The 17,488-nt window shown below is 40.9% G+C and overlaps 1 protein-coding gene and 1 gene segment (V, D, J or C); both read right to left on the bottom strand.

Annotated features, from left to right (window-relative positions):
• Nucleotides 1-8,538: 8,538 nt before the first annotated feature.
• LOC308306198 (Ig lambda chain C region-like) lies at nt 8,539-9,989 on the bottom strand. The segment is given in 3 exons: nt 9,956-9,989; nt 9,746-9,781; nt 8,539-8,831 (listed from the first exon to the last, which is right to left on the bottom strand).
• Nucleotides 9,990-11,758: 1,769 nt separating this feature from the next.
• LOC308306197 (uncharacterized protein) overlaps nt 11,759-17,488 on the bottom strand; it is a gene marked incomplete at its 5' end in the record, with an annotated part of 48,063 nt that continues 42,333 nt past the window's right edge. The window contains 5 exons of the mRNA XM_080751097.1: nt 11,759-11,970; nt 13,364-13,497; nt 14,698-14,800; nt 15,355-15,443; nt 16,485-16,705. Of these exons, the coding sequence (XP_080607223.1) occupies nt 13,396-13,497; nt 14,698-14,800; nt 15,355-15,443; nt 16,485-16,705 (515 nt within the window). The 3' untranslated portion in view covers nt 11,759-11,970; nt 13,364-13,395. The remainder of the gene's footprint in view (nt 11,971-13,363; nt 13,498-14,697; nt 14,801-15,354; nt 15,444-16,484; nt 16,706-17,488) is intronic.

The raw sequence follows: 17,488 nt of genomic DNA, 5'->3' as shown, positions 1-17,488 counted from the left end.
CAAGACTCCAGTCTCCAGTGTATGTCACAGAGGCAAATATTGTTCCCTACTTTTACTCCACTACAACTTATTATTTGAAAACGTTTTACCTTTGAAAATAGCAGATCTATAAGCTCAACAAATGTCTGCTCCGCTGCCTGTCGTTGATGCTAATGCTAGCGTTAGCAACAAGTAACTACACAACAAAATGTTCATCACTCGGTCCTGGTATCGGCGTGCATCGAGTGAAGAATGAAGATCCAGCCACTTCTTCTGACACAGTGTTATGATTTACATCAATAACTGGACGACACACGCTTCAGCTTAGTTAACTTGTAGCAGCAGCTTCAGTTTGCTCATATATCTATGGTCTTTAGTCTTCAGCCAGGAATCCCAGGATGAATGATCAGCCATGAGCAGTCGATGATCACAACACTGTGCAGTACGCTTAATCGAACACACGAGTACAATATTATGATTATGATAATAATATATACCAGTAGGCTATAACACACAGGCAATAAATCACCATGATAATAATTACTATTTGTCCAATGTGTCATTTTTATTACCAGAAAGAGTGTTTTCTTTAATTCAGAACGAAACAAACAAATAAATAATACCTACGTAACTCTTCAAAAGTCTGATTTTGATTGATTGATTGATTGATTGAAGGCTTTATTAGAAGTTTGCATAGGAAAATGTACAGATTCATGACGGTACAGTTCACTGGTACAAGGTCTACTAAAAGGAGATCCATGAAAAGACTAAGCTTATTTCAACAGGAAACCATTAAAGTATCTCATATAACATTGAATGACAGACAAATAGAACACAGTACTATGCAGTAGATATGTAAAGAAAAAAAGAAAACAGTAGGTCTATACTGAACTGTTAACATTTCTGCGAGTCGTTTACGAAAAAAGCCAATCTACAAGCTCACAATGCGTCGCGAAACTCGCGATGTAACGTAACGCATTGTGAGCTTGTAGATCGGCTAATGTCAAGTTGTTTACGTCCGAAAATCGAAGCAGTTCCCAGTTGACCAATGAGCGGCTAGGAAGGCGGGAGCGCAGACCAGCGGACCAATGAGCGGGCAGGGAGAGCTCGCGAGACTGATGTTTAAACTTCCGCAGCTGCGGACAAACTGTCAGATGCTTTGTGACACTTGAGTGGACCAGACGCATTTTCGCTTCTCGCTCATTGAGCTGCTCATCATCACATTAGCACCTACAAACCACCAACCTTCGACGCAAACCAGAGGAAAACATCAGCCAACGACCAGAGGAACAGGATTCTACGGTTTCCCGTTCTTTTTTTGGCCGACATATTTGACGTTTCAACCGTCTTTGTGATAACTATTTGTTGATTTCTCTCTCGCGTTTGACCGTTTGTCTTTTTCTCCCATCTCTCTCTCTCTCTCTCTCTCTCTCTCTCTCTCTCTCTCTCTCTCTCTCATTCTCGTTCTCTCTTCTTTATTACTGCAGGATGGAGCAGTTCCAGTTCCTCTTCCAGCTGGCCACCGAGGCTGATCCATCTTCCTTGGGACGTGCCAGGCGTTACAGGAAGATGGTCAGCGTCGATGTGTCAAACTTGAGGAACAGGCCCCTCTCAGACGAGGACCAGATGGTCATCAAGGAGAGCCTGCCTGAGCTGTACCGTCGCATCGATCAGGTAAGCATGCTTTCCTCACTCACACTGGTCGACGAGCAGCTGCTCAGACCTCCAACCGACTTCACAGTGGTCGAACCTGTTGTCATTATCCCCGAGATAATGAAACTTGGACGATTGGAAAGTTGGCTTGTGCCACAGACACCTGCTGTGAAGCCGCCGGCGGTGATGTCCTCCGTGGACTCGGTTCTCCACCAGGTCTTCCCCGGCTCCCTGGTGACTCCACGCCACCCTGACACCCTCACACCGCGGGCACCGCTGGCCTCCTTCTACAGGCGGAACTCCAGCTGCCAGTATGACCTCGTAGAGCGGAACGGAGAGTGGCTGCACCGAGTCATCTCCCATGTGGGGACCACTTCTGGCCAGGTGCTCCGGCGCCAGTGGCGGGTCACTTTCTACAGGACAGATGGACAGATGATGCTGTCAGTGTTCTGTAGAATCCCCGAAGTGCAGGTTAGAAGGCGTCTTGTCTTCAACGAGAAGAGGAAGCCAAAGAGGAAGACTGCTGCCGCTCATGGGAGCACCAGCAGCAGCAGCCTTTCTCAAACGCTCCCTTCTCGAAACCTCCAGACACGTCTAAGACTGTAGTGCAGACAGACGTGGGGCGTTGAAACGTCCATTCAGAGATGGAGGGAAAACCACTAGGGGCACCTGGAAAGGAGTTGGTACCCGAGGAAATACTGGCACTGGAACCACCTGAAAGGAAAGGGGGACGGGAGGCACCAGGACTGGAGTAGATGCTGGCACTGGGGAGGCATCACTTGAGGCGGAGACGCAGTTGGCGAGTTGATTTGGTATAGATACTGTATTATTATTCTTTATCTGTGTCAGTCTACATGGTGCACAATAGCACCTTTATATTCAAATTCTAAATTCTTATACACTACAGGTTGGTTGGACGCCTGTTCAGCAGAAAGTGTTCTTTGATGTTCCTCCATATGCATTAGCCCTCCTAGAGAAACTTCTTACTGTCACACTGTTTGCATGCTTTTTTCTTACTTACTGTACTTACTTTACAGAGTTTTGACTAGGGCTGTCACAATTATTACATAATCGTCTAATCACAATTATTTAACATAATCACAATCATTTTGTCATAATCATTTAGGCCTACATGTTGAAAAATGTTCATATTTTCAAACCTTTTCAAAAATAGATGCGAGAAGTTGTGAGCTTGTAGATCTGCTATTTCCACTAGCAATGTTCTTTGTCAAGTATAAAGTTGTCAAATATGTAAGTAATTTATTTGTATATTTAGGCTGTGTCACTGTCATATCTGCCATGTGCAACTTCAAAGCCTACAAGCCAAACAGGAATGTAATAGTCAACGACAGAAACACAATTAGATTGTTAATAACAATTATTTGAGTGACAATTAATCGTCATGTAAAATGTCATAATCGTGACAGCCCTAGTTTTGACTTTTACAATTAAGCAATTAGAAATAGTTGTTTAAGAAAAACAAAAAACACAAAAAAAAAACTACAAAAAAAAATCTATGTATTACTCATTGTATTGTCTTACTTATTGTATTACCCATTTCTACCCCCCAGGCTCTAGGTAGTGTCTTGCGCCTTAGTGTTTTCAGTGTCTGTCTGTCCATCTGTCTATGGGGTGTGGTAGAGGTAAACCCCTCTTTCTCACACTGTAGCAGAAAGCTGGGTTCAATACCAGCACAGTGGTGCCCCCAGCTGGGCAAACACAATTCAATCAAATTTTCAATTAGAACTTTCAATTAAAAATTTCAGTTCAAAATGTAAATTCAATTTCAATTGGCTACGGGTGGGAACTTAAGCTGGCGATGGATCAAGTGACCGTCCTTTTTGCTGCACGGCAGAAGCTACTTGCAAGTGTGTATGGGAGGATGCATACAGTAGTTTTACGTCCCCACCTGCGGGGCGTGGTGCCAGGCAGCAACAGGGACCGAAGGTCACTTGGGGACAATAATTGGGAATTGGCAATGAAGGACTAAATCGGTCCCCTCCCACGGATTGCCGCCTTGTCGTCGGCGGAGGGGCTTGCGTCATCCCACCTGGAGAGCTCTCCTGGCAGGTCCAACCATGCCAGACAGCTCAAAGGGTAAAGGGGTCAGACTAAGGGCAATCCATAGTTAAAACAAACATACAGTATTACAGAAATCATCTCAAGAAACCAAAGCACTCCAGCAGATGTCCAAGGAGAAACCAGCCACAACAACACCTGATGTGCAAGTTGGAAGCCACTCCTGGGGAGGCTTGAGCATGAAATGGAATCTCCTAGAGCCATAGGAAGCCACCAGAGCCTGGTACAGTATGTAAGAACTATTATATAAAATGTTATGTGACTCGAGTCATTATCACAATGCTTCCTTAGTATTGTTGATGATGTGTTCAGAACACAGCTCTACTGTGAAGGAAACAGGTTTGTGAGCTATGGGGTCATGTCCCACCTTTTATAGATCAGCTCTCTTGTTTTTTTCTGACTGCATGTTTGCTGTTCTCTGTACATTTGACATGTCATACTGTATTGTCACCTCATATCTTAAAACTTTCAAAAATATTTTTCGTAAAAGAATGCCCTACTTTGTCATTCTACAGTATCACACAAAAGTAAGAAAAATAGCTGATCTACAATCTCACAACTCGTTGCGGTGCGTTGTGAGCTTGGGACACCCTGGTACCCCTCACAAGGAACCCTGGGGGTCCCTGGACTACACTTTGAGAACCAGCGACCTATCTGTTTGTACTCGGCCCAAGAGCTTATAGGCAGTGATTCTCAAACTATTTAATGTCAAGGAAGGACCCACAAATTGATTGGATTTGTCCGCAGAACCCCATCTGAAAATATAAACAAGATTTGTGGTGTAAAGTGTTTCAAAAATATTCAACTTTTGACCTTATGTGTCATGTTTCCCCATGCACAGCCCATGCTGAAGCAATGCTGTCAGTCCTCAGCTCAGAGCAGCAGTGGACCTGGAGACTCCACTCCAAGCCAAGATGACAGCATCCACCATTCTGATACCTGCACTGTGACTGAGTATCGTTTTGTATTCTTTGTTTTACATTAACTTCTTATTTTATATTCACTTATCTCTTTAAAGTTTTATTCAACTCCCTTTTTTATAATGTTTTAATGTGTGTCTTAATGCTCCAATGTGTAATGCTCGACTAAGGCAGTGATTCTCAAATCTTTTCTTGTCAAGGACCCAAAGTAAATTTAATTAATGTATTATTAACGTTTAAAGTGGTTATAGTGATTTTGATGCTATATTATCAAACTTAGAGGGGAGACGAGAACCTCTTGAACACACACTTTCATATTTTTGTGTAAATGTTTGTGTGCCTTTCCCCACAGCCCATCTGAAGCAGTGCTGTACCAGGGTTCAGAGGAGTGGAGGAACTGGTTCCATTTGTATGCTGTCAGAGATACAGACTCTCACTGAACTGAGAAGAGAAACAACCAATTGCCCACCCATTCTCCTCTATGGGGTGAATGGAGAATCCACGGTCCAGATCATGATCCAACTGCCTTCAGCTCCCCCTTCAGCTCCCCCCTCACCTGGGCTCCATACTTCATGGTATTTATGTGGTACTTTTCTGTTCGATTTAACATCTGCTCTACCAACGCACCTGTCCCTGAGCTTAAAAGCAGGTGTGCAAAGGACTTTGGTTTAGCTATGTGGGACTGAAATGGACCTAAGAATGTAGGTATACATGTACTGTAAATCTAACTCACAAATGGATCAAACATTGAGAATTACATATACTTTTTATTGTATTTTACAGATTTACATAGATTTGTAGCTGCCAAAAAAATATGACTGAGTGTGTGAAATAAATGAGTCACGTTGTTCTTGCAATTCCTACAACTGCATGTTTATTTTTCCCCCACAATTGCCCTTATTTATTTTCTTCTTGAAACCAATTTGGGATTTTAATATGTTCATGTATTTGTGCATGTCATTTAGTAAAGTAAAGTATGCAGTATAAATTGTAAGAAATGGAAAATGATACATCAATAACTCATCTTTCAATTATCCCATCACTTCACCTGGTGGGGCTGTTTGCTTATTGTTGTATTATTCACACAAAATAGTTAAAACATACAGAATCCATTCAGAATTGCGATTTGACTTTAAATGGGATGCATTATCCATCAAATACTTGGCGATTCGGATTCCAAAAGATCTAAAATATATGAAAAGAAAGAACTATGGTTCTGTTACTAATTGAAACCATGAAAGTGAATGTTCTACCCCGCTATTTGTATCTGTTCCAGTCGCTCCCTGTTACAATTCCCCTCAAAGATTTTAATGGATGGAACAAGATGATTTCTCGTTTATTTGGAATGGAAAGAGACCCCGTGTTAAATATAAGACCCTACAATTACCCAAAGACAAAGGTGGATTCTCCCTGCCATGCTTGGAGGATTATTTAATTGTGGCCCAATTAAGACCATTGATATCGTTTGACCGTTTGTCTTTTTCTCCCATCTCTCTCTCAGTTCTCTCTCTCTCTCTCTCTCTCATTCTCGTTCTCTTCTTTCCCCTTACTGCAGGATGGAGCAGTTCCAGTTCCTCTTCCAGCTGGCCACCGACTCAACAGCAGGGCAGTGAGTGAAGCTGTAGAAGAGGCCATTGTCTAATCTAAGATTAATTCAGGTGCTGCAGAAAGATACCTACAGTATGATGTTCACAATGCTCTGTACTTCTGTTCAGTGGAACTCTAAAGCCTTCTATATAAGGAAGCCTCACTGACCGAAACCCCCCCACCCATCTTCTATAAGACCCAATCTATAACCAGTCATCCATTCACTCTCTTCCTTCCTCTGTCATTTGCATGTAGTCAACAGATGGATTCTGAAACCCAAAGGGATTTGTGAACAGTTGTTCAAATCACATTATGTCTTGAAAATGATAGAACATTTTGAGACAGTTTTAGTTGTTAGTTTTTACATGTCTGTCAACATGCTCACTGTTATTGGGTTGATAAATCAGTGACCATCTGTACAGTAACTCATCTCATACAACCAGCATGCTTTTAGAGCCCATTTCGTTTCCCTTTTCAGGTATTTTTGTGAGTGCAGATGTTGTCTTGGTTTCTGTCCTGAAGCTCTCTCTACCTCTTTCTGAAACCAAATGCACCTCAGAAGACAGAACCTCTAATCAGGATCACTGTAGCAGATATCAAACTACTCTACAGTTTACAGTTTAGGCATTTAGCAGATGCTTTTAATCCAAAGCGACTTACAATAAGCAGATAAAACATCAGAATAATAAGCAAGATGATATGTCAGTACAGCAACAGTAACTCTAAAATGCAGAGTAAATAGATAATTTCCTCTGAGGTTTTTTAGGAATTAAAAATGAAGCATTGCTAAGGTGCATAATACTGCAATAGGGCTGGTAGCACTTGTTTGAAAGACACAGGAAATGTGATATATAATATGCATGGATCTTGTTGGGCACCTAAAAGTGGCAGGACAGACAGACAGACAGAGAGACTCACTGGTGTCACAAATAAATCAAGGTACAAAATCGAGAAGCGAGGAAGATTTTCACCAAACATGTCATTTGTGTGTTTGCGATTTTGTACATATCTGTGATGTTTTTCATTGTTTGCAATGTGATGTACATAGACCCTCAGTGTCTGTGGTTGTCTTCTCCCCATTTTGCACATATACATAGATTGACAGTAACAATGACTAATAGATCCAATGAAAACAGTGTCAACCTAAATATCACTGGCATTACTTCTGTTACTAAACACTGATACTGATCGTATAGCTGTCTGTTCCCAGTGGCCTCTAGATGTCATGTTCTCAGAATACCATTTGTGTACAGTGATGCCCTCTTTATTATAACATACTGTGCCCTCTACTCAGATTACAATTGTAGTAAGTTACACAATGTAATGACACTAAAAGATTTGTTAGAGATAGATAATGGTTTAATTATCTAATTCAAGACAGAAGCAATCAGTAAAACATTGAAATTCACCTGTAATTCTTTCCCTCAGGGCTTCAATCAGTGGATATAAAATAGAGATGCAACGTTCGCGAACGAATCGAATCTTTTGAACGGCTCTTTGAAGTGAACGATGGGATCCGGTTCACGGAGTAGGGAGCCGTTCATTTGGCTGAATTGGCTCGCGACGCGGTGCGGCGACGCCGGTGCCGCGTTGCGCGGTGCGGCAATGTGCAGCTATCTAGGAAGCAAATTAAGACACTACAGTTTGATTTGATCACAGCTTAGACAATTATTAAGCGATTTCTATAATTAAAACGTCTCCATATTGCTTGGGAAGTCCACCTCCATGACAAATGACTGTATTATGTCCCTGTAAATATTTAAATGTGTGCTATTTTAAAATAGCCGATGTACAAGCTCACATTGTGCCAGGCCTTGCAAGTTGGTAAATCCTGGCTATATACGCCGCTAGGGAGGAGCGAGTTCATTGTTGCCTGCTTGGTTTTTTTAAGGTGTTGCATGAATAACATTAGTCAAGGTAACTTAATTTACACACACGTTTTATAAAAAGGGTAAATACAAAATTGTGATCTCAACTGTCAGCAGAGGAATGTGGTGCCAGACCGTGCCACCTTGTGGATTCATGTTTCAACGAAAATATTTTAAATATGCAATGAGCCAGTCTTTTGAACGGCTCTTTTAAGTGAGCCAGAGCCATGGCTCTGGCTCACTTCAAAGAGCCATAAATTGCATCTCTAATATAAAATAGACTCGTCACGACTCATGAATCACATATAGACTATAAAGCAGTGTAACATAGCAGACTATTATAATTGCATGTGTATATTTTCATGCTCCATCTACTCTCTACTCATCAGTGGCTCTTCTCCATGTGTTCCTCTTGTCTCAGAGGGAACACTGTTGCTTGGTGACACTCTTGCTCAGCGGGCTGCTGAGTGACTCAGGTGACAGCTGAAGCTGTGTCCTGAGTGCCAGCGTGTGGAGGGCAGGGTGAGATGGCTGCTGAGGGTGTAGGTGCCATCAGGCTGGAGCTGGGACGGGCCCGTGTGGACCTGGGTGCCCGTCACAGAGGCTCCGTCCTCGGACCAGGACAGGGTGGCACCGTCAGGGTGGTAGCCCTTGGCCAGGCACAGCAGGGTGGCACTACTGTCCCCAGAGAGAGGAGACTGGACTGGAGCCATCAGGACCAGACTGGGGGGAGACGGAGGACGAGCTGAGAGGAGAGGACACATGACAACAACATGTCACTGAGAGGAGAGGACACATGACAACAACATGTTACTGAGAGGAGGACACATGACAACAACATGTTACTGAGAGGAGAGGACACATGACAACAACATGTTACTGAACCACATGAACCCTAGCACCTCTATTCTGGGCATGTCATTACAGGCAAACATTCAGAAAGAATAGGCATTTGACCAAAAAAGACAATCCACAAGCTCCCGATGTGACACGTTATGAACTTGTAGATCGTCTTTTTTCGTCAAATGTTCGCATAGTATAGACCACTGGGTAACAGCGGTTTACAAAGTATTTAGAGCTTAGTTAAAGGTTAAAGGTAAAAAAAAAAAAAAGACTAAGACAAAAAAAGAAATGTACCTCAAATTTGATTATATTGAAGAAACTACAGTCAACTTTAAAAAGTGACTATAAAATCATGTTTGTTTTATTTTATTTTTGCTACCATTCTTTGTTTTATTCAGCAACAGCAACCAAAGCCATGCAGGAAAGAAAGAGCATGACATGCAGCAAAGAACATCGGGCTAATTGGAACCAATTTGTCATTTTACCATCTAATAGATTCAACACTTTAAAATAAATTGTAGTTTCTGTTCAGAGCTTAATGTGATGTTCTGTGATACACATTTGCGTTATAATGCTAAAGCTGGACTTATATTATATTATTAATTATCATTAATGAGTGTATCAGAAAATAAGTTAAATCAACTACATAAAATCTAAATCAGTAATTCATCATTATTTTGTTGTTTGCTTTGTTGAAAATCTGGAAAAAGTTAAAATGACTCAATTTAGAATACAATAAATATAAGTACTTTTTATTAAATTGTTTTACTCTGCATTTGATATATACTTCCCGTCATTTCAGAAAAGATAACTTACCAATAGTGACTTCAGTCCCTCCACCAAAGCCAGTATCTACCCAAGCTCACAGTGATTTGTCTCCGTACAAAAACCTCTGTGCTGTAATCTGCTGCTCAGTGTTTCTCTTCATGTTTCACTCACTACTAGTGACAACTTTATATCCATGAAAACCCTAAAAACAGACTAAATATCGACTCTGAACCCATTTCTAATGGATGACCACGTTACCCGACACCAACTCCATCAGGTTCTGATCTTCCATTGCCTTTTGTTCATTCTAAACGTGTTTGTAGGGTTTTTGTATGGGCTCCTCATTGAACTGTAACACTGTGATCTGAGCCACAGCCTGCACAAGCACAGTAGTACGTTGCCATATCTTCAGCCTGGACTCCATTGATGAGCAGATACTCAATTGAACTTGATCCACTTCCAGAGTAAGAGAACCTACTGGGGAGTCCACTTGCTCTTGTGCTTGTGAAAAGTAAAAACTTTGGAACACCACCAGATTTCTGTTGGTACCAGGACATAGTGTAGCTGTTGCTGCTACCACTTTCAGCACAGGAGATCTTCACATTGTCTCCCAGGTTCACAGAGACAGACTTGGGCTGGGTCAGAACAAGAATTGCCTCCAAACCTGTGTACAAAGATACATTTTAATTCACTGACTTAGAAACATGTAACAAACTCACTCATTGCTTCCACAAAAAGGAAATCAAAGATTATATTTAACATAATATGTTTTAGTGTATTCTGTCATTAATTCTTACCACTCAGGGTCAACAGCAGGGCAGTGATTGAAACTGTAGAAAAGGCCATTGTTTGTTCTAGTAAAGATGAGTTCAGGTGCTGCACAAAGATGCCTCTGTTCACAATGCTCTGTACTTCAGTGGAACTCTAAAGCCTTCTATACCTCACAGACTGAAAGCACCCCACTCATCCTATCTATATAGACAACCTACAACCAGTCATCCATTCTCTAACAAGCAGCCAACCAGAAACACTCTCTTCCTCTGTCATTTGCATGTAGTCAACAGATGAATACCGAATCTGAAAAGGATTTTTGTGAGCAGCCAGGTGGTCTTATTACATATTAGAACTGATGGGATCTTCTGAGACAAATTTACTGTAATTAGCTTGAAGTTGTTTGTCTTTCTATCCTTGTCCTATGGGCTGATAAATCAGTGACCATATTTCTCATGCTAATGGTTAATTGTGTACAGTACAAAACCTCATACAACAAGCGTGCGGTTTGAGCCCATTTCAGAGTACAGATGTTGTGCTTGTCATGAAGCTCTAGCTCTCTGCATACACACGCACACACACACGTCGATCATGTGAAAATAATTGGATGACATGAGACACTAGAGTGATGCAATATGAGTCAACATGTTAACATGTTAACTCATATTGCATCAAATAAATCCCATCATATCATCTGGGGGATTATGCCACTACTTTTCAATTTAGACATTCATAAACATTCCTTTGATTACAACATTGGAGAGTAAAGTTTGAGGAAAGTCATGTTTTTATTTGTAGCGTAGCTAAAGTCAACAATAAATATGATATACTCTAAATCTTTAACTGGAAAAATACATTTTTGAAAGAAATCAGTCAACTAAGCAAGGACACTTTGCCATGTAAGTGTTTATCCCCCAGTAATATATTATTCAACTTCAGAGTTTTGAGGGAACATTTTCTGGAAAACCTTGCCTGTGGTGGATTCTTTAACAATTAGCATGTCATATCTGCTTTACGTCTGAATAAAGCAGGATAGGAATGTTAATACTGTAGCGAATAACAGTACATCAAAAGTACATCCTCTATCTGTATTTGACAAAGATGAGTTGGAGATAGGTAATGATTTAATTATTTTTATTTAACACAGATGAGAACAGCAAAACATTGCCAATCAATTCACCTGCAATTCTATCTCTAATCACCAAGGGGCCACAATCAGTGGATATATAAGACAATGTCACATAGACTATAAGCATTGCAGGCTATTATAATTGTATGTGTTCTCTGCTCATCAGTGGATCTTCTCCATGTGTTCCTCTTGTCTCAAAGGGAACACTGTTGCTTGGTGACACTCTTGCTCAGCGGGCTGCTGAGAGCTGAGTGACTCAGGTGACAGCTGAAGCTGTGTCCTGAGTGCCAGCGTGTGGAGGGCAGGGTGAGATGGCTGCTGAGGGTGTAGGTGCCATCAGGCTGGCGCTGGGACGGGCCGTCTGGAACTGTCTCTGCATGTACAGAATGTGATTACCTTTCTTTTTGGAAGTTGCTCTAGATAATTGAAGCAATTTAAACCATTTATTTTCTCAAACACTTTTTAAAGAAGCATCATTCCAATCAGTTTACAACTCAGACCTTGTATGTCTTGATGAATTTATACATAGGATTTATTATATTTATTTATTATACATAGGATCACAATGGAAACAAGCCCTCTTGGCTTTTTTTGTTAATCTTTTATAATTAATGTATAACTGTACCTTACTGTACTTTTTGCAACCTTGATCTTGAATGATAGTGTTAATGTGGGAGGTTTGTGCACTAGAGCCAGGTAGTTATTGTAATAAATTATGGACCAGGTCCATGCAGGTCCGCATTGAGTGTTTTGTTTGGGTTTTCGTGTATCTATGGTTTTGAATGCTGCAAAGAATGTTAAATAAATGGACTGACATATCCAAAATGATACAACAGCTCTGGACATTGAATTCATCATGCACGTGTCTTGACTGAAGTCAACAGTTGCCCTCTCTGGGGCTTGTTCGATAATCCTTTTAGCATAACCTTTCACTATACTATCTGTACTGCTAATAATTGTGTTGATGAAGAATTCAGTCCAATCTGTATTCAACTGTGGGGCACCTGAGTGAAGCTAGCCTTTTCTATGTTGAACACAAGGCAGGCACTTGGACATTAATAATCCAGGTAAATTCAGTAATGCATATTGCATAAATACACACAAAGCCACGTATTTGAGCGACAAGCATCGCTCAAAAAGTTTCTCTTTAGGGTTCCTATATCATACTAGAAAGCACTAGTGTCTATTTCAGAATATATTTTAATATATATATTTTAATATTCGTCCACTAGGTGGTGCCAGAGCGCTATAGTCAGACATGATATCCAAACAAATTGCATCAAAACATTCATACACAGTTTCACCCCTCTTTGATTCACACAACTTGTTTAAGATCGACTCATATGAACAGATTACCTTAATGGAAAGTAACTGTAAGCTAAATAAACAGATGGTGTTACAGTGGAAAATACTTTATTTAATTTAATGTCTCATTCATTGTCTACAGACTAGCATCCCAACACTCAGTTGTGTATCTTGATGACATGATCACGTCTATATTAGACTGACCAGTTAGTCCTATGAGGTTTTTCATAAAAACACATAATTGTAGTCCACTGTGTTGAAAATATCACCAGCGCTGAAAATGTTGCATTATCACTCCAGTAAATAAAAGAAAATAAAGATGATACTATAAAAGATGGTTAACAGAGGGGTAAAGTTTTGTGCGACAAAACATATACTTTGTCACACAACAAAAACAAAACATTCTAACTGAAATATGTGTTAATTTTTTTTTTTTTTTTTTTTTTGCGACTGACACTGACCTGTGATAAAATATAATTTGTCCCCAGCTTTGTCAGTCCTGGATCTTGAGTATGCTCCTCTTCTCCAAGTCATTCATCTCTTTGAGGATCAGTGCCACATTGTAGCGTAGCTCCTGGAACTTGGTTACAGGCACCTATGGTAGACAGACAACAGCAATGAACATACATTTTTGATTTCCAGTGAGCAAAGAGGGCCATTCAACAACAGTCCAGAAGCAGTAAATAAAACACTGACAAATAGATCAGGGCCGACAAGGAAACCCCTTACAGCAGCAGACAGCATGGGCCCAATGAATCTTAGATACGGGTCCCAGATTTTATAAAAGGCGTCTATCTTAGAACGTAGCATACATGTGATGTATTCACAGGGAATACAGTCCATTATAATATTGTGCCATGATTTTTTGGAAGGAGCAGCATCCTTGATCCAAAACAGGAGGATATTCTTCCTGGCAGCAAACGTTAACACGTTGAACAGCCTTTTATGATTGACATTCACAATATGACCATCTGGGAGACCAAGTAGAAGACACATGGGATTTGAATCAATAGGGACACCGAAAATAGTTGATAGTTCTGCTACAACATCAGACCAATAATTCTGAAGCTTCACACATGACCAAAGACAGTGGACGTAATTACCAATTTCTGTTTTGCATTTGAGACAAAGTGGGGACGCACTTGGATCCATTTTGTTTTTAAGGGCAGGAGTTGGTGCAGTATACGGAATTGTATGGATTTAGTCCGATTACAAACAGAAATCTCCTTTGCGTATACATTTCATGCCAATCAGCATTATCGATGGTGACGTTAAAGTCTTTCTCCCATTACTGTTTGGCAGCCTGGGAGTTTATAGACGAATTTGAATTCAATGTTTGGTAGAAAATAGAGATACGTTTTCTGGCCAATCGAAGAGAAAGAGTCCTTTCCACATGTGAAGCTGAACAATAATGGTTAACAATGAGGTGTCTTTTAGTAATAAAGTTTCTGATTTGAAAATACCTGAAAAGTTCAGATCTCAATAGCCCAAAACGCTGCTGCAGCTGTGCAAAGGACATTAAGGTTTGGCCAAGTGATGAACAGACAGAAAGAAAGAAAATCTAACCCCCTATGTAATAAACCCACATGTTCTGTAATGACTTTGTTGAGATAGCAAAGTGTCTCTTGGTGTACTTAATATTTCGTTCTATGACAAATACCATAATTTCTCTTCTCGCCACCAAAAACACAGCATCTCTAGTCCATGGCCCAGGTTGCCCATGTGAGATAAAAAATCTAACATGACAGTGAATTCAGAATGTCATTTCACTCATTCGACGTGACACCGCTCTCACCGAGTACCTGGTAGAAATGGTAACGTCCACCCTCCATCTAAAGTCTTCCATAGAGGGTAAATGAGGGTCTCGCTTGGAGGCCACTGCCTCTAGTGCTCTACGACTGGATATGGAAAGAGAAATGAAGGACAAATGATAATGAAACATCTCAGAATGACACATCTACAACAACAACAAGGCAGTATGAGTGAAAATAATGTAAAACAATGAATCTGTCTGTTCATCACTTGAAGTTTACCTCAGTTGCCAGAAAGAGCAAGAGGAAGACCCCAGTACCCATCACCATCCAGGGGGAAGAGGTGGAGATTGTGGACACATAATACTGTAAGTTCCTAGGCGTCCACGGTCCACCTGAACAAAGATCTGAACTGGAGAAACAACACTGTTTACAAAAAGGGACAGAGAAGATTGTACCTCCTGAGGAGGCTCAGGTGAGGAGGCTTTAATGTGTGTAGCAGACTTTTGTATATGTGTTACCAGTCTGTTGTATCCAGCATTCTGCTTTATGCAATGGTATGCTGGTGAGGTGGCATTAAGGCCTGGGAGCTGAACAAGCTAAATTAAACCATCAAGAAGGCCAGCTCAGTAGTTGGCCTCCGAATGGAAGGGCTGCAGACTGCAGTCAGTCAGTGGCTGAGAGGAGGATTAGGGACAAACTGAACTCCATCATGGTTAACCCCTCCCATCCACTCTATGGTGATCTGCAGGAAAGGGCGAGCACCTTCAGCCAGAGGCTCACCCTCCCTCTGAAAATGCATACAGAGACTCTTTCTTGCCAGACTGTACAATGAAGACTTATAAGAACTTTCTCCCTCATGTACAGTATTTGTCGAACCCTAACCCTTGTGTCCATGGTGTCTGTTGTGTTACTGTTGTCTAGTCGTTATTTATGTATCGTCACACTATGCTGCTGTAACGTCTCAATTTCCCCTCAGGGATTAATAAAGTATATGTCTTTGAACGCCTAAGCAACTGTCAACTTTCCCATGTGTAAAATGTTTCTCTTTTAACCCATTTAGACTGGATGCAACAATGTTTAAACACACATAACTCAAAGAATCTACATTGTTCATTTTGCAGTACTGGCATCATCCACCAGAATGTCCACTAGTCCTTTAGACCCCTTCCTCTCAATCTTTCAGACCACTTCCCCTGATCTACTCCCTTATATCCATCATTAACCTGCTTCCCATCTGCTCACAAAGCCAGAATTATTATGCCCCTCAAGGAAATGACTCTCACTGGGCACTCGAGTGCTTTTCCTGTCCTACCTGAATGGTCGGTCCTACCAAATTACAAGGAGGGCTTGCTTTCACATTCACACTGACCCTGTACCAACTTGACGGACGTGCCAAGGGGTCTGTAACTGTCTCTCTCATTTTTAGCCCTTTAAACCATAAAGACTAAATGAACCATATTCACAAACCTTTTGACTGACATACTCCACGCACTGTAAAATATGTTGCATATATTTAGTTTCATTTATTTATTTAACATGGCCATCAAGTGTTTATAGCGAGGTAACTGTTGAATATATTGAAGAAAGGTTGATGGCGCACACTTAAAAAGGTTGACAATAGGTGCTGAGGACAAGAGGAAGTCCAAATGCCCACAATGAGAAAGATCCCGCACAATCTCTGGAACAAAATATTTCATTACTAAATCAATGATATTTCCTTCTAGTTTCCTTTTAGTGAGAGGGACAGAAGGGGCAAAGCAAATAAATAAGACCTAAAATGTGCATTTCATTGCACAATAAGGTGTAATAGAATTAGATATGAAAATACTTTGTGTTGTTTCTCTATTAAACAATAGGTTCTTGATGAAAAGGTCAAATACAAGCTCACCTCCTGTTTGAGGGAGGACACAGGGATGTGGATGGCCTCGGTCAGCAGTCTGTACATACCAGCCACGATGTGACTGAGTCTCTCCTCAGGAACAGCACTGGTCTCTGCTATTGACCTCATCACCTCTCTGCAGTCCTTACCTTCCAGGGCACTCACCACCGCTGGGGAAGGAGTCAATGACTGTGATTGTGTCATTTATTACAGTAAAATGTCTGAACAGGCAGTGGCGACCCCCCCCCACCCTGACGAGCACTAAGAGTTGAGGCATTACATTTTGTGTAACACGGTTCTATTGTGAAAATAGCCGATCTACATGCTCATATAGATCGGCTATTTTCACAATTTCTGCCTCTAAGATTTGACAATTTGGCCAATGTTTCATTTGCCACTTTAGAAATGTGCACATACCACATACCCTCTAAACTGTGTTGGTTTGTTTACAGTTGAGTGAAAAAACAATGTTACACATTAAGTTAATCATCTGGGGACTCCCCAAAAGAATTTGGGGAGTCCCCCACAGGTTGAGAACCACTGGTGTAAAGCAGGGCTTCTCAAACTTTCAAATTGCAAGGTCTCCTCCTTAACTCTGACAGTGTACAAATGGAACCCATAAAGGAAGCCACAGAGTCCCTGGAATCCACTTTGAGACTAACCCTAACCCTACACCTTTAACTGGTGTAAAGTAACTAAGTTCACAGCGAAGTAAATAATAACTATGCAAAAACCTAAGCTATGACTAAAACGAACTAAATATATTGACAATTACGTTAACAAATACAAATTTGAGTAAAATATTAGGGGGGACTAGGGGAGGAGGGATTCAGTAGAAGTTAAAAAAAAAGTAATTTTATGTTTGGTTGTGCTTGGAAGTTGCACTCTGAAAATAGCAGATCTAAAAGCTCATAACGCATCGCACTGCCAACTGTGAGCTTGTAGTTCGGCTA

The sequence above is a fragment of the Nannobrachium achirus genome (genome assembly GCF_963921795.1).
Source record: "Nannobrachium achirus genome assembly, chromosome: 20".
Classification (NCBI taxonomy): Eukaryota; Metazoa; Chordata; class Actinopteri; order Myctophiformes; family Myctophidae; genus Nannobrachium; species Nannobrachium achirus.
Note: the sequence above shows the minus strand (reverse complement) of the source record. Positions and strands in the feature narration are given on the sequence as shown.